Below are 18,371 nucleotides of genomic sequence, written 5' to 3' on the forward strand. Positions count from 1 at the left end.
GCAGGAGTCCATTCTTTGGTTTTAGCTTGTACTGGTTAGAAACTGTTAGTCCTGATCTATGACTGAAGGATTAGGCCAAAGCCAAAGGGCATCTGAAATGTGCTGTAAAGACTGTTATGTTCCTTCCATCCATCTTTAGCAACCCTGATGACCAGACAGGAGTGGGTGAACTAGAGAAGCCTTTGCAGAGGCCATGCCATGTTAGAGGCACAGCTGTTACTCACCCAGGCACTTGGCAGCCTTGATGGGAAAGGTCAGGAAAGCTGGAGGAGATTTATTTGTCAAATACCACCCATTTTTATCTGGAAGGTGTGATCCAGCAATCAAAACTTTCGGAAACACTGATTTAGGCACTAGCCCAGCAAGCATGATGAATGAACACAATAACAAGGGAAAAAAAAAGAGTTCAAGATGTGCCTGAAGTTACATAAAGTGAATTAGGCTGCAGTCCTCTGCTAACTCACTTTTGCAAGGTAGTTCAGTAAAGAAGTTTTTCTGGGATTACACTCTTTAGATGTTGAGAAAGGGGGTAAGAAAATTTATCAGGGATATTTTTTGCTGGTAGCACAACATCCCATGAAGGACACTGGAAATAGAAAACCTGCTGTTTCTACAAAGAGAGCTTCCCAATAGCTGTCTGTGACTTTCTAAGCATGTAGCCATGCCCAAGATTTAATTCTGGTTTAGCCTGAATTAAGAGGTGGGCCTGTGTTGGGCTAGTACTAAATGAACCAAGATCTATTTTCAACTCTCAGTGAGATGCAGCTTCAAATGGCGCAGAAGTGTGGGTGGCATGCCGTGCATCAATTTGGGGGGAAATGAGCAGGTTTCACCAGGATTCTGGAGAAAGATAGCCTTCAAAATGTTGCCTTACTATCTTGCTGGTCTTGTCTCTTCCTGAGTCTTCCTTCAGGCTCCCTCTGGTGTTTGTAGTGTATATTACTACCAGCTTCTCCAGTCCTGTTTTTGGCCGAAATTTACAGCAGCCTAGGTTGAGTGACACGACTGAAATTTTTTAGGTTCTTATAAGGTTGAGATGCAAATAGGAGCTTTCAGTTCGCTTTAAGCATGACACTTAGTTGACCCAACTGGGTTTTTTCTGGTTTAGACTACTACCATCCAGAGAATTGAAAATTAACTTCCCCTGAAGCTGTATATTTCTGCCTGGTAAATGAAGTGATGCCTCAGGACAGCCACCAAACAGTTTGTCTGTGCAAACTGTCTTAACTGCTGCAGGTCCAGCTGTGGGAAATGTAAGCAGCAAGTCCCAAGCATCATTGCAAATAATGCACTTGGGCTGCTATCAGTTTATTCCAGTAGTATTTGCTCCTCTTTCCAGTCCTGGCTGAGAAGTAAAGGCAATTGAAATTAGAGTATGAAGAGCTGAGTTATGGATTTTAACACTAAGCCACACTTGTGGATGTGTCTCTCACAGAAGTGATATCCTAAGGCCATTCTCATGTTAGAGTAATTACATGCAGAAACCCATCCTCAGCAGCACTCAGCAGGCTAACCACCCATGAATTTGAGCCCAAATTTCATTTCTCCTGTGGATTCCCCCGGCTCCCCACCAGCAATCTGTTGCACCTGTTCTCTGCCATTCTGCCACAAATCCTGCCCTGGGTTGAAATGTTTCACAGCAATACCTAGCTTTGGCAGTGTGGAACAATTTGCCAAGCAGGGGTAAGTCTGCTTCCCCATGCTGAACACTGCAGAATCTAACTGCCAGGCACCAAGCTAATTTTGTGAATTTACCACATGAAAATGAAATGTTTCCTCTCCCTTTAAAATGGCTGGAAGGAAAAGGTTGTTTAAGAATGGGTCTGTACATGCCAAACGTCCTATTCCTGGCACCAGCAGGCACCTGCTCTCTGCGTTGGGCAGCAACCTGCCTTTTTGGGACAGACAGAGATGTGCTCAAGCTGCTACTGAGGCTGTCCAAAGGAGGCACATGGTGGCAAGGTGGTGTGATGGTATATGTGGGCATGATGGCAAGCTTGGGATGTAGCCTCTGAAGTGAGTCCAAAGGCCAGGGTTGGGCCCTGTAGGGGAAAAAGTCAAAGGGAAAAAAGGCATAACTGTATAATTTACTGGAATTATTTTGTTCTTAGAGTATATATTTTTGCAACAGTTTCCTCCTTCCTTAAAGCTTAAATGATTGATCTCAGATCTTTGTGGGAGTTCTTAGACTGATTTCAATATGCTTTTTCATAGTCATCATCCTTGTTATGGAAATCTGTGTCCTGCGTTGTTATATACCCCAGTGGCAGCAAACCTGCTGTGCAATTCAGTGGATTATAATGCAACTCACTAACATGCTTGAAATAATGAGGTTGTTCTGTTCAGTAGGGTATGATGAAAAATAGAACCTACTGCAGGGAGCTCAGATTTGATATAAACTCCTGATAGAAAAGGTTTCCTGTTAAAATACCATTGCAGGTTACTATGTTTGTATATTCTTTAACTTCCATTTCGTGCTGGACAATGAAGAGGCCAGAGGAGATTTTTTTATATTCTGCCCAATGCATATGAACAGTATGTTAAATTGAGGCCTTGCACCCTTCTGGTTCTGTTCGAAGTAAACCTTGGATTACATTGGACTAAACACAGAGAGAAATGGTGGCTGTGCTGGAATCAGTGGGAGATCTAAGCTTTGGGTTCAGTAGCACTGATCTTTCCCCAGGTGTCAGGGTTCTCAGGTCTAACACTCTTCCAGGCAGCCCCTACCTCTTTCTTAGTACGGGATGAGAAAAAGGAGCTGAGTTGATCCCTTCCTACTCCTTCCTCTCTGGAAGTTGGGTAGAGTATACAGATTTCTTTCCTTCAACTAATGGGAAGCCTTTATAGCTGCCGTTCAGCTTCAGTCTCTCCCATCCATCTGTCACCTTCTCAGTGTAATTGGTAGACCAACTTTCTGTAGATTATTTATATGGTCTCATAACTTTATTTTCTGCTTAGTAGTAGGAGCTGGTTTGTTAGAAAAACAGCTCTGAGTCAGTGATACTTCTGGAGAAGAATCTATTGAGAGAAAAAAGTGCCAGTTTTACAGCGTTTTTCAGCCATTGCCTGAACCTAATTGGATCTTACAAACCCAGCGTGTGAGATGACCTATATGCCTTTTAAAAGAATGCTTTCCTCATAGCACTTAGACCTTGACATAAACACTAATGAATCCATAAAATGTCTTAGCATCTGGCACAGGAGCCTGCAGGGCGTCAAGCGAAACAGGAGATAAATGGAAGTGCTCTGTGTACATAAGGTTGCAGAACTGGCTGTGCCTGCCAGTTAACCGGATTTAATAACCTGCAGAAGTCCATGTTATTTCAGCTTAAGGTTGATGTATATTTTGTTTGGACCAGTTTTCTCCTTTATAGATGCCTAGCTTTACAATTAGATGTGCAGTTTCAAGTAGCTGCTATCTCCTATTTGCAATTTAACCCAAGAGGGTCAATTTTCCCCTTTCACAGGGCCGGGGTGGCAAAGGAAGTATCTATGTCTGGGCCTCTGGAGATGGGGGCAGCTACGATGACTGTAACTGTGATGGTTATGCATCGAGCATGTGGACAATCTCCATCAATTCTGCTATAAATGATGGACGGACAGCTCTGTATGATGAAAGCTGCTCTTCAACCTTAGCCTCCACCTTTAGTAATGGGAGGAAGAGAAATCCAGAGGCTGGTGTGGTGAGTCCAGATATTATTGTGCTGTTGCTGCTGTCTGTGCATTCCCACGGCCCATTACAACTCTGTCTGCTTTGGAGCAGCAGATGGTTCTTTGTTGAGATGGATTTTTTCTCATCTGCAGTACATGATGGTGCCAAAACTGTCAGCTGAGGAGATGTGGGATTAATACTGAGAACAGCAATGATCTTCCTTCTCTTAGAGCTTCATATAGTTGGTGCTTGCCTTTATCAGAAACCAGATTTAGAAGTTCAATTACAGTCTTACCAGAGGACAGTGTGACAAAAGGTCTCTCAAAATCTAAATGAAAAGTGTCAACATCTGAGATCATACTCATACTGGCAGAGCAGTCATGAACCAGACTTCTGCTGTACTACAAGCTGCACAAAGCAGGAAGACATTCAGTCACCCACAGAGGAAATGTGGGGGTTCATATCACCCTCAGTCTCCTATTGAGCAGTGCAGAGCGTCATACTGGAGTCCCCCACAGGGCCATAACCTACAACTGGAAAATAGGCGGTTTCTGTTCAAGCGTAATTGGGATTCTCTTCCACCATACTGATCACTGCTTTTCAGCACCTTCAGACTAGCCAGGACATAGTCTAATTCACAGAGTGGAAAATTCAGGTGTAGTAACTCAAGGTTAGTTTTTGCCAAAAGCTGTTACACATTCTCCATGGCCCTGTCTCAAACCCTGAAGACACATTGTATAATCCTAAATGCCCATGTGCAGTATCAGATGGAAAAATACTGGTTTCTGTCTTGATATCAGCACAGAGCTGATATCAGTCAAGATGATCTGTGGCATCTTTGTAATTATTGCCATAAAATATATTTCTAAGGTTTCCTTCTGGTCTTTTCTAGTGGCTGATCTGCATGGAAGACAGCAGCCTGGTACTGCTCTTGGTTCTGGAGTTGCACAAATGCTAGAAAGCTCAGTACTGTTAACAATTCTAGTTTCAAATCCTTCTGATAACCATAAGAGAATTTAAGGCCTTTGGTTAAACTGTGTTTATAGGAAATAAATGCCATCTATATGAGTTTATGAGTTCTAAGTGGTAATGAACATTGCTTTACTACATCATGATTTATTCTTGCATTCACACCTTCTGTAACTATGTCTCACTGTGTTTTTAAATTGATACACTATTCTAAAGAAGAAAACAGCTCCTAGGAACAAACACACAATTACTCTAAAGAGCAAGGCCACACACTCCACTTTCTGTATTTTTCTGAGTCTGTAGCTGCAAGGAAAATAGACTAGCTGGTTTCATTAATTACATCTAATATCATTGCAGGCTACAACGGATTTGTATGGCAACTGCACCCTGCGTCACTCAGGAACGTCTGCAGCTGCCCCTGAAGCAGCCGGAGTGTTTGCCTTGGCCCTGGAGGCTAAGTATGCTGTTGAGAAATTCCTTGTGAGCTCTAGAGAGGAGAGGGCCTGCAGTTTGTTTAATATTGTTCATCATACAAATTGGCTGTGTGTGGCAAGGGGCTAGAATGAGCGGCAAACAAGCTACCTGCTACAGTAGTGTCAAACATGGTAACTTACAGATGGAGCAACAGTCTTGCCAAAGCCATATAGCAGATACATTTTGGCTGACTCGCTCTCTCTGTGTCCTCTCTACTGCTTCCAGGGGTTTGTCTTCTCCAGCACTGTTTGGAGGGAGAGATTATTTCATTTCTCCACATACCCAGTGTGGAATGCCCAGCCTACAAAAATGTAAGAACAAACCTATAGTATCAGACAAGAGTTCATCTTGTGCCACATACTGTCTGCAATGACAGATGCTTAGGGGAGAGTGCAACAAACGGGGATTAAGAACGATCTGCTTTGGCAGTCAGTGGTTTGGAGAGAGAGCAGTGAGCCTATCCTGTTCAATAGGCACAGGCAGATTTATCTTCCTTGAATTTTTCTAACTCTTTTTCAGCTTGTCTGTATTTGGCACCTGTATCATCCAGTGGCCATCAGTTCCACAGTAGTAATAGTTTTTGGCAATGGTGGTGGGGAATGTTTTGAGTGTTTTTGCTTAACCCGTTGCTGGTACTTTGCTTCTGTGCTACCTAATTGTTCTGTTATGTGAAAGAATAAATATCCATTGTCTATTTACCATCTTCATGCTATTCATGACATTGGAGACCTCTTGTATATCTTACTTCACTATCTTCTTCTCTAATGGTTAGGAAAAGTTGTCCTTTCAATAACCTATACCATCTTTTTACTTTGTGTTAAATTATTTTATGAAGTGAGACAACATTTGCTCAAGTATACAGCTTCAGTTGCTGTAACCATAGCATGAAGTGAGCACTACGTAATAGTTCTCTTCAACAGTATGCAGAAGAATAAAGGTTTGGCAGAGGAGACAAAGTTTCTGTCATTAGCAGAGCAATGATTGTTGTGCTCAAAGGATGACTTGGGCCAACTCTCATTTTTCAGGTTTCATACACGTAAAGCACACATGCCAAGTGTTTAACTTTGGATGATCAATCCTTCTACTATCAGATTCATTCAGTGGGGCAGCCACAATGTGATAAATAATTATGGCCATAAAAATATAAAGGCTTAATGAATTTTCTGACTACTGCATGTTTAACCTGGACTACAACCTTAGTATCTCAGTTATAAGTGCCATTCCTCTTAATTTGAACTATCCATGAAGACTAGAGTTACTCTTGCCAAACTATCATGAGTACAAATTAGACTAATACCCGTGGTTTGCAATTGGCTTTCTAGCCTTCGCTGAAAAAGGTGGGGGGGGGGGGGGGGGGGGAAGGTAGAAAGAACTGTCACAGTGTCTTTTATCTCCTTCCAGGCTGGCTCTATTAAACCTCCATTTTAGTGTGCAGAACTACCCTGGATGAGTTACACTAGCCTTCACAGGAATGGCTAACCATTTCCCATGCAGATGACTGCTGCCTGCAATATGTCTCTCAGCTTATACACAATATATGTCTGACATGTCTCTAAAACCAGACCAATCTGTGAAACGGAAAGTACGGTTTTAAGATACGTAGCAGCTCTTAAAAGGTTTCAATAAGAATGATGCAAGTTATATCTGGTTTTCAGCTCTCTTATGTCACCTTGGAAAAATGAGAGTAATTAGCTATTCTGGTGTACATTCAGCATGCACACTTCCTTATTACCTGGGACACAGAAAGCTGAAATGCGGATCCTTTTAGGTTGGTGGTTAGAATCAGAAATACTGTAATGTTGATAGAGTTCATCATGAAACAACTGGAATAGCTTTACTTATGTAGAATTAGAATGTCAGTTCTAAAGCTTCCAAATTAATAACTTATAAGTGCCCTTCCTGTCATCATAATCACTGCAAATCTAGGAAGACAAGAGCTGGTGATGAAAAATGATCACTGAATCTAGACAAATGTTACTGTACTGCATCCATTCATGCTAGTATATCACAGGTGACAAACCTCTACCATACCTTATAATACAAACCTCCAGCCACCCACAGCCCATATATCTATATTTCCAGACTACCAAAATTACTAAGACCTTGATTGTTATAGCTCATCAGCTTCATCAGATCAGGGCTTCTCTGGGTGAACCTTGGAAAATCCATGGGAAAAGCAGGAGGTGCAGGCAAGGAAAACAGGGCAAGATTTAAGAGGAAGGCTAGGTGAAATTCTGTCATCATCCTTTTCTTTTTGTATTCTTTTCAGGATCTGGTGTAATATCCTACTCATTAACTTAAAAATTGCATGGTGGACCTATAATGTGTAGTTGAAAGCAGTTGTTTTCAAGAACATGGAAACAATCAGAAATGGTTTTGCAAATTTGGGGAATATATTTTGGGAAATTACTATACAATTAAAACCTATTCTTGTTTCCACTGAAATCAACAGAAGCTTTGTTATTGATATGTGTATAGATAAAATTTCTGTGTGATTCATAGAAGCAAGTTTTACCAACAAGCTTACTCAAACACACTGTCTTCCTTTAATATCTGCTTAGAAATACTCTACTGTTTGTTTTCCATGCTGCTCTTCCACAGCTTGGATCTGACATGGAGAGACATGCAGCATCTGACAGTGCTCACCTCAAAGAGGAACCAGCTTCACGATGAGGTTCATCAATGGCGTAGAAATGGCGTTGGGCTGGAATTCAACCATTTGTTTGGCTATGGTGTCCTAGATGCAGGAGCAATGGTTAAGATGGCAAAAGACTGGAAGACTGTTCCTGAGAGATTCCATTGTGTTGGAGGGTCAATACAGGAACCTGAGTAAGTGAATGGTCTAGTATATGTGTTTGGCTTCTTCCAGGCATTTAGGAGACCACGAGCATGCAAACATGTTGACAAAGACATAGATAGTCAAAGAAACATAATGAAAATTTTTTTCTAAGAAAGACTAACATTGCCAAGTAGTGTTCCAGGTATTTCAATAAGTTGATAAAATAAACTACGTGATCTTTCATGGAGAAGTGCATTCTACAGCCCTCCAGTATCATCATTGCTAGTGCCAGTAGTGTTAATAGCAACATCCATTTCTCCTGGGTACTTAAAGGTATGTTTGTGCCAAAATTTCTGTGAATAAAGAGCCTGTGCACAAGTGAAAGTCTGGGAGGCTGGCACTATAAATTACATAAACTGCTGCCACATGAAATATCTGTCAGCCAGGTCATATCTCCTTGTGACATATTCCAGCAGACAAATTTTATTTCCAGAAGACTGAAACAATTATCTACAGGTACCAGTGATTCAGTTTGAACACAACAGCATTTAATTGTGTTTGGTTTATGTTCTTCAAATCTCTAATTGCAGGGTAGGTAGTCAAATTATTTTCTGATTTACCTTCATGTGCTAAAGTGAATGAGTCAACAAGTGAATGAATTAAAACTAATTGACTGCAACAGCTATACTTCAATTTAATTATTTGAATTACTAACCTAATAATGGCCAATTTATGTCTATACCATTTGAAATTTGATGTTTCAGTGCCATTTTTGAATGCATCATGATTCTATTGGAAAAAGAAGGCAAACTAGTAAGCCACCCCGGCACATAGCTCAGCCAGGCAAAGAATAAGTTTGTTCCTAACCTTCCAGATGGATTTGTATTTGCAGGATCCAAGGTTCTACAGCTGAGATCTGAATTTTAATTTATCTGGTCTATGCGTGCTCACGGGTAGGAAACAAATGAGAGAGTACTGAAGCTAATTTTGAGCTATCTCTAGTTTATTCATAATTTAAATGCAAACAAATAATCTTACTTAGAGTAGCCCCATTTATTGAAATGGGAATCATCCTAGAGGAAGAAAGAAAATTTCTTGCTGTAGGCTTGTCTCTACGCATTAGACAATGTGGTAGAGGTATTCCGGTGACAGACTGAGCCAGAGTTGGGCAAGTATGCTATGCAGTAGTATTGTCTCCTTCTGCCTTTGTTCTTCTGTCCCATTTCTGCTGTTGAATGGATAGAAAAGCAGAGGTGATGGTGCATTTCCTCCATCCCAGGGATCTGGAACTGCAGTAAAGCTTCCCTATAGCTGTCATTGCCCAACAAGCTCCAGAGTTGAGAAATAAACTGCTTTGTATTGGTGTCTTTTGAGAGCAGCACCCAGAACAGGCTTTGTGCTTACAGCACACAGATTTGTGAAGTTCAGCCAAGGCAGTCACCACCTAAGCCTCCTAACTCTACTGCAATGTAATCTCAGTGTGTATGGGAGCCCTCCTATAATTATCCAACACATCTATATGTTAATAGGACTGCTGTAATATTTACATCCCCACAATGAAAATGTCACTGATAGGAGATAATAATCATCATGCCTTGCAACATCACATTGTTTGAATTACACTGTAAATAAAACTAGTGAAGTCCCAGCATCTCCAGAGATTTGCTGGAAATGAAAACCACACTGCACTTCTGCCATGGATAATTGGGTTAGTTTTCTAGTTTGGCCTTGCTGCAGCAACATTTTCTACATATATATATATATATATGTTTATATAAGTATAGATATTTGTATATATAAAATACATATTCAATATATGTTTAGCTAGGTGAGTAGTTGATGCAGAAGTGTGTACCATAGCAGCATTGTCAGGCAGAAATGGTCCAGGAAAGAACTGACAGCCTAGAATATACAATGTGCTGAAAGCAAGCAGTGTTTGAAGTGCAGCATTTCTCTGCTGCATGTAGAAACACTTATTAGCATAGGAACTTTCCCTGAAAAGGGATTTTTGTTGGGTCAGCAAAAAGAGAAAAAAATGGACAAGTCTGAATCTGGCTGGTTCAGGGAGATACATAGATGATTTAGGACATCACAGTGCAGTAGCTGAGGAACAGGAGCGTGGAAGTGTGCTTCTAGAGAGTGGTTAGCTCCCCCTGCTCATCTCCAACTGGGTACTATACTGCATGCAGAAGTGAATGCATTTTTAAAATATATATTCTTATATATATATTTTAACTATATATAGCAAATGGGCAGTAGTACACTGTGAGGGTGTTGAAAACCCATCTCCTCTCCTGCTCCTTTCACGTCGGGCTTTTTCCACCACCCCTGGTTCTTTTTGTTTCTTTGGGGAAATTCACCTGGACTATAGTAATTAGTCTAGCAAACCAGAGAGTATTGGATTCTAATTAATGGGAAAGGTGGAAACAGAGCAAGCCTTTTATCATGTGTTTTAGAGAGCTGAGATAACCTTTGCACTGAAGGTGGGGAGAAAAGTTGTCTGCAGTTGTTGGGCTGCCAGCAAAGCAGACGGAGTGGTAACACTGCTCTTATTTCTTTGGGTTTTGGTGTTGATAGATAGAAAAGACTCACACTGTGGTGTCCTCCCTCATTTACTGCAGGAGATAGAAAGTACTTACCACAACTGTGAGAATGAAGCACTGTTTGACAAAGCTTTGTCAGCTGTGTGAGATTGCTATGAGACAATGTGAATTCAGATTGCTTTGAGGATGATGCTTCCCAGGCAAAGAAACTACAAGCATGTGGCTACTGTGAGATTATGCTCCTTCGCCTCTGGCTGGCATATAGTGCATTTTCCTTGTGCTCTGGCACACAGAATAAATCTTGAGGGTATTGTATGTTCATGTATTTTAGCTATACAATATTTATGTTATACCAGCTTCTGCTCCAGGGCATCCATGAGATTCAGAACAACACAGGTTTTTCAGTTTAAGGTAAGCGTTTAAATGCCTTGAAGACCTGGCCCTGAATGTCTTTTTACTCTGCAAGTACTCCCAAGAAGGCAATACTCTATGAAAGAGGGGGCAGAGACTAGCCTGAGCCAATTAGTGATGTACTGAGCTGCAATACCTGGAGTTTATCTTGGGAAGAAGAGAATTCTTGGAAGCTAGGCTTGAATGAAACACTTTCACTGGTCTCTGAATAACGTGCTATTTCATTAGCAAAAGGAAAAGGCTGGTACTCATTTCTTTTGAAAAGAAGGTATTCATTACCGAAGTGTGGTCAGTGCCCTTTGAAAGGGACTCTCTTACTGCAAAACCTAAGTCATGGAGAAGCCACTGGAAGAGGTAATGACAAGCTGACTGGAGTCTTTTGTGACTTATTCCCTTTTGTAATGTTTGCAGTAATTCTTGTCTTTCAAGTATTTCTTTTAGACAGAAGGAAGTGTCACATGCTCACAGCACACTGATGGTGGATGCAGAGAATTTTGTTTACGCTTCCTGTGTAGTTTGCCAGCCAGTTTCTGAGGCAACTAGTAATTGCCAGTTGCATCTTGAGCCCGAGGGGTTTAGTAGGCACTCGGCAGCCTCAGCTGCTGGCAGGGTGCTGCTCCTGGGCCAGTGCCTTCAGGCCTGCTCTGAGATCCTGAGTGGATCTGCCCAGCACACAGTGGCTGCAGGTGTCCTCTGCAAGAGCTGGAAAGGCATCAAGGTGCCTTGCTCTCCCACAGCGCGTGCTCACTCACCTCTTCTTGGAAGCCTTTGGAGGCACGCTCTGGAAATGATGCTGCCTCACGGTTTTCCTCAACCACATAGGGAGTAACCACACCGTGGGTGCCCAGCAAGGGGGGAGCCAAGAGCACCAACTGGTGCAATGTGGCTTCCTTTCATGAGTAATTCATCCTGTTGAAAAGTGTTGGTAAGACTATTAACAGCTGTGAGTGATTGCACAAACCAGACGTGAAGTGGTTTTCTTCTCTTGTGTGCTAACTGCCAGGCGTTGCATCCTCAGGTGTCTGACTCTCTCCAGCAAAGGAGCCCTGTGCGCTGATAACAGGGATCTGGTTTCCATTTGATGACAGGGTCCTTGCAAAAGAAATGTAGCAGGACTGAGCCTGTGTTCCATCTGTGGGTCTAGCTTCCTGGTAATACTTTTTTTATATTCCACCCTCAAGGGACAAATGTCCTTCAGTTAATTGTGAGTTTGCCTTCATAAGGACTGTATTATAATAACCAAGAAACTTGTGACTTCAAGGTGCAGCACTTTGACAACTCACTAAACAAGGGCAACTTCTTTCCTCCGTGTGTGTGTGTGTGTGTGTGTGCGTGCACATGCATGTGTGCTACTGTACTGGAGCAGTTAAAGGATAGCAATTTTCACGCAAAAATATTTTTCAAATGAGCTGAAACTGGGATCTCATGTTTGTTCTGGTTTCAAAATCAGAACAAGGATTTAGGCTTGAATGTGACTGCACTGAAATTCCGTGCAACTGGCTCCTCTGAGTCCGGACAGACATTTGCTGCTGTTTTTTACAGTGACTGTCTGACATAACTGACTGCTCATGGTTTCTTCTACTGAATAGACATATTATTATGCAATTACCCAATACAGTAGTGGTAAGTAAAGGCAGCTATTAAATATATGTTAATATTTCTTAAATAGCAGTATGTACTTCTAATTGTATTCCTTCTCTCTTTGTGTAGGTGTACATTTCATAATGTACTTTCAAATTAAGGTTTTCGTATAATTTTTTAAAAAGATAATGTTCTTTTTTTGGCTATGTTTGCAACTATTATTTCCTTACTTTTCCATGTATTAATAAGGAAAATAGTACAGGTTTTTCTGTGAGGCACCAAAACCCAGTAGTTTTAGCATGAGCCATGTCATGCTGTGTATATGCTTATAATTTGCTTAATTATCTTTTGACTGCAGAAAGATACTACCAAGTGGCAAGCTGGTCCTCACACTTACAACTGATGCTTGTGAGGGGAAGGAAAACTTTGTCCGATACCTTGAACACGTCCAAGCAGTTATAACTGTGAATTCCACTAGGCGAGGAGACCTCAACATCAACATGACCTCGCCAATGGGAACAAAGTCCATTTTACTGAGCCGGCGCCCCAGGGATGACGACTCCAAGGTGGGTTTTGACAAATGGCCTTTCATGACCACACACACTTGGGGAGAAGACCCCCGAGGCACCTGGGCTCTAGAAATTGGGTTTGTCGGCAGTCTGCCGCAGCGGGGCGTGCTGAAGGAGTGGACACTGATGCTGCACGGGACTCAGAGCGCACCATATATAGACCAAATAGTAAAAGATTATCAGTCCAAACTGGCCATGTCCAAGAAGGAAGAGCTGGAAGAAGAATTAGATGAAGCAGTGGAGAGAAGCCTGAAGAGTATACTGAGCAAGACCTAGTGCTGTTCTGCATGACGGTGTCTTTCCTTCCCCAGGTCCCTCTACTCACCTGTCTACTATCCAAACCTCTGTGTTAGACATATTACAATGATTGTCTCTGTAGCTAAATTATCACACTTTATTTTAAAGTCTTATATCTCGTCAACAATTATTTTAATTACCACTGAAGCAATCCTTTTTTTTACTCTAAACCACAAATATACTGTCCCCCACTGAATACTATGTACAGTTTGTGACTGTAAATGATTTTTCTTTTGAGTCATACAAATAAGTAATAACCTGCAAAGAATTTGATGGCTTTTCCCTTCATATTTTTGTGGTAAATGTTGTTTGTATTAAAAAAAAAAGAGTGAATTTTAACATTGGCAGTTGGTGATAATGGGCATATTTTTAAAAACTGTAAGAGAGGGAATCATGAAGAGGTTGGCTGGAGAGGTCTTTGAATGTCTAACAGCTCCTTCTGCATCGTTGACTTCAGTGGGACTTTCCCCATTGGGTTCAACCAAGGTAGTACAACACCCTACAAAATGAAATAATCCAGAGATGAAGAAAAACACCAATACAATTTGCAGAAATCCAATTCTTTTGAGAGTTTTCTTTAATATATACGCTTACACAACATACACGCTAACACTTCAGCCACAGAAGGGTCAACAGGCATGCAATAAGGAAGGCCAAAGCCGGGTGACATGGGGAAGTCAGGGTCAGGGCATTCTAGAAGCACAAGTTTAAGTTTTGTTTTTTTTTTTTTATTTTGGCAATTTAAATCAATTTACCATCTTACAGCAGAACAAGCACATAGGGAATGAGCTGTAGGATTTCTGGCAACCTGTGTGCAAAAGTGCATCTGCTCATCGCTATACAGAGATGTACTGCAGCAGTGTAAGATGAGGCTGTGTCAGCATTTCCAACCACAGACCCCTGTTTTCTGGGGTTTACAACCTGGCTGTCAGTAAACTGCTGTGGGAGAAAATTGAAGTATGCAGTTTCAGTCCCAAAGCAATTTTTTATTCAAATTTCATTTTTAAAAATAGAGATTTGTTATTTTTATGTTATACAAATATATTTAAGGAGGAAAATATGCTTAAATTATTAATGTGTAATGCAAAGCTGGCCTTCCTGGGAAGTAAAATGTAGTGTGTTTGAGAAGATTTGTTGGTAATCATTGCTCTCTGCTGTTTAAAGAGCCAGTCCCACCTTCACTTTTCATGCATGGGTAAAGTCAGTCTCTCGCCCTCAGAGTCTGCTCTGGCTATTGCCACAAGACGTAACATCCTCCTCGGTGAGAATTACTCATGGTAGCAACCACTACATATTCTCAGGTGTGAGATCTGAAATTTTACCTTTGAATAATAAAGGGTCTTGATTCTGCAAATATTTAGGCACTCACTCACAGTAAAAAGGCCATCAGTGGACCTACTCAAATGCTAATTTTAAGCAGGTGCTTCAGATCTTTGCAGGATCCAAGATCTACTTCTTAGCAGTGACTAGTTTCAGAATTTTACTATGTATTTTTAATATGCAGAGTATGAATCTAAAATGTTTTAAAAAGAGTTGTCCTGGTTGATCAGGTGCATAGTAGTAGAAACACATTCAGTAAGTAAATATTTATCTAACAAATTAAAAATTTAACCCAAAGGTTATATGGTGGACACGTTTCACTTAAGAATGTATAATCTATGCTGTTATTTCTACTGAATATCCATCTTTTATCTTTCCATAAGAGGCCTGTTCTTTCCTTTACAAATAAATCCAAATGCAAAATAAACAGCTCAACCTACTCAAACTCTGTGTGCATTACGCTCTAAAGCCAAGACAAGCAGCCTCACACTACTCACAGGATCCTCATTGCTTGCAGCAGTCCCTTCGGATAATCGAGTCGCACTGGGATAAAACAGGCATTGGCTGGAGAAGAATCAGGGCCCCTCCCCTCCCGTGTGATTTTTATTTTTGAAGTGCTTTTGGTTGTTTGTTCAAATACATTATGGTGCCAGCTGTGCTTTATTTGGTGATTTAAAACTTAACCCAAGGACAAGATGGGTCTGTTTCAAGGCATGAACGGGCTTCATGTGGCATGAGCCAAAACTCACTGAAGTTAAATGGGCTGGGGACAGGTTTGCTTGTGTCTTTGGAATTGAATGGATCACGCTGATGGCAGTAGGTTTCTGTGGAAGGCACCCAGTTCTCAGAAAGAGCAGTGTATACATACCAGAGGGGAAAATTTACCATATATATATATATGCATACACCTGTATGTCTAGATGCATAGGACACCCCTATGGTATCTCTCTGTATATATATGTTACATACAATATGTATATTCAGAGTATGTTAGATATATTTGCTTATAAATATATAGAATTACATATAGTATGTAATGTATAATACATATACGCACATCATAACCTTTTGTGTGTATGTGTTCAAAGAAAGAGGTAACTGGAAGCTTTTGAAGGACTTCTAAACTGTGGAAAAAATTTTGGAATAAAAAGTCCATGTGGAAATCTTAAATGAACATGTACATGACTCCATTGCATTCATGTAATTTTGCAGTTCTCTGTTCAATCATTAAATATCTTATAAAGCAGCAAAATAACTAGATGGTTGTTCATATTTTCATACTGCTGACATAATTTATTAAGTGAAAGATCACAATAATCAGTGATATACTGAAATGGTGAGTTTTGATATAAGTATATATAAAACAAAGTGTATATACAATATAGAGATCTACTTCAAATTCTTCAGGATTTTTGCATCAGGGGATTGCTGAAAAATATGTCCAGTTAGACTAAGTTTTTATGGTATTGCTGGTGGAAAATAACGTTAATCTGTTAGTATTTATAATAAAGGGGAAAACGAAGCTCATGATTTGAAACAGGTGAACACTGTTTAACTGAAGCCCTGTGATGATGTTTTATAATATGAGTAAAATAAAGAGCTGTTGTAAACTGCCAGGTCCTATCATCATTGCCTGTCCAAAGGTACACGGGAGGTAATACGCTGCTGTAAGTGGGATGACTTCCTACTCCTCTGCTTTTTACACTGATACAGTAAGTTGTATCCCATATACGTTGGATACTGAGACAATAAACACGATCCTCCAAAAGAGTTGATAGCAACAGATGAAGAGTAACAAACAGGCTTTATGTTAACTCTGTGATACGGTGGTACATAGAAGATTAAGGCTGCAGGCTAGAAGGAGCCTTGGGCATTACTTATGTGGTTCAAACCCGCTGGCTGCAAGGACAGCTCTGCAGGGGCACGCAGTAATGTGGGTGCCGACCTGCTGCGCTCAGTGGGGAAGGGGATGCTCAGGAAGAGAGACAGTAACATTTTTGCACTGCATTTCATAAGCACTTCTGGCCCCAAGGAAATGCTACAGCAGATATTTTTTTTCTCAGAGCACTTTGATCCACTCCCCCCACCCAGTATCCCTCTTCCTCTCTACTTCCCACCCACACCTTTGGGTACTTTTTAGCACATATGTTCCCATGGCACAGGGTATGTGGTGTTTTATAATTTCTTTCTTTCTTCTACTGCAGACGCAGCAGTAAAAGATGGCAGGGAGCCTCCTGATCTAGTTCTGATTACCACAGAGGCAAGAATGTACCTGTAGGTGTCATCCCAGGCTCTGCTGAATAGATGCTCACAAGTATTTCACCGTTACACTTCAGCATTAGCATTTCATCACTTCATTGAGAATCTGCATTTAAAGCAGAGGTTAGCCCATAAATCACGAGATTTTTACTGTAGCTTTCAGCATTATCGTTATGAACAACAGCATACTAGTGTTTTTCTATATAATTTTTATACACATTTACAGAAAGATGCTCATCATCTGCAGCCTTGTTGGGCAACTGCCATGTTTATGGAAGGCAGGTCAGAGATCGTAGCAGAAGTTAGGCCTTAGTTCTTCATGGTCCTTGACTTCTGCTGATGTTGGTGTCCGTGGTGCAGCTCAGCACCAGCTTGGTTCAAGTCTTGCACCTTGGGCTGCTGCCTATGCAGTGCAGTACATGACTTCTTCAGGAGTATGTGCCACCAAACCTGCTTTAAGAGTGATTTTTATACTGCACAGCTGCTGAACAAGGTTTACAAGCATCAGAAAACCATTTCTCTGTCAGCAGTGAAGAGTGGTGAGACCACCACACAAAACGGATGAAGGTGGCAGCGGAGTATTCACACATTAGACACCTAACCCAGGCTTTCTGGAAGTGTTGCCTCCCTGCTGTTGACTAAGGCTTTTTGTATTCCAAAAATGAAGTTCTTTCTTTGTATCGCAGTGAAATCAGATGGCTGGGGGAAATACCCAGTTCTGTCTAGGTACTGCCTGAATCTGTTTACTCTGTTTTGTGACAGAATTATTGAACAGACTTCCTATTGCTCAGTTGTGGTTTTGGGGGTTTTTTCCCTTGCAGTAGTCAAAACCTGCTTTCACCAGCAGTCATTCTGAGCAGCTGCTGCCAGCTCACCAGAGTGCAGCCTGCATATGCACTGATAAAGTCCTCGTCTGCAGTTACTTACACTGTTAATAAATTAAACTGAAAAACAGCACACACCCTTGTAAGCCACATCAGGCATAAGCTCCCACAAGCCTTTCAATAAAATAGCATTGACAAAAAATCCTGAATTAAAAAATCCAACTACGTGGGTCACCTGTCCATTTCAAAGAAGAAGGTGCCACTTTAACAGACGTAATAGTCACAGTAGCTTAGATGCTATACCTGCATTGGAACTCACTAATGAAAAAAACAACAGAATATCAAAGGTAAGTGTTGGGTAATGTGAGAAGGTAGTCCTGAAGTTCAGGCTTATCAGCTCAAATGGCATTTAGCCCCTCTCTGTCGCAGCTGACAGGAGTAATCAGCCACAAGGAAAAGGCATAACAGTGCTGAAAGCTGAAACAAAAACTTTGAGAACCAGGATGGGATTGGCGAAGGAACATGGAGCCCAACCTAGTAAAAAGTACTTCAGTATGTACCTTGCTTTAGTGGGATTAATTGTATGCCTGAAGTCAAGCTGAGGCCTAAACGATGCATCAGCACTTTAAATAGTGCTTGCTATTTGCACACACACAAGTGAAGAATTTCTTTTCCCTTTTTGTTTTTTTTTTT

General features: G+C 41.0%; 2 protein-coding genes across 2 annotated transcripts in view; both read left to right on the forward strand.

The window, feature by feature from the left end:
• Positions 1 to 16,203, forward strand: part of PCSK2 (proprotein convertase subtilisin/kexin type 2) — a 112,697-nt gene extending 96,494 nt beyond the window's left edge. The window contains exons 9-12 of the mRNA XM_049800149.1: positions 3,468 to 3,683; positions 4,979 to 5,079; positions 7,697 to 7,924; positions 12,768 to 16,203. Coding sequence (XP_049656106.1) covers positions 3,468 to 3,683; positions 4,979 to 5,079; positions 7,697 to 7,924; positions 12,768 to 13,254 — 1,032 coding nt within the window. The 3' untranslated portion in view covers positions 13,255 to 16,203. The remainder of the gene's footprint in view (positions 1 to 3,467; positions 3,684 to 4,978; positions 5,080 to 7,696; positions 7,925 to 12,767) is intronic.
• The window catches only part of SNRPB2 (small nuclear ribonucleoprotein polypeptide B2), a 303,056-nt gene that overhangs the window by 257,227 nt on the left and 27,458 nt on the right, over positions 1 to 18,371 (forward strand). The gene's annotated exons all lie outside the window — the stretch shown is intronic.

Source organism: Accipiter gentilis, chromosome 5 (assembly GCF_929443795.1).
Source record: "Accipiter gentilis chromosome 5, bAccGen1.1, whole genome shotgun sequence".
Taxonomy (NCBI): Eukaryota; Metazoa; Chordata; class Aves; order Accipitriformes; family Accipitridae; genus Astur; species Astur gentilis.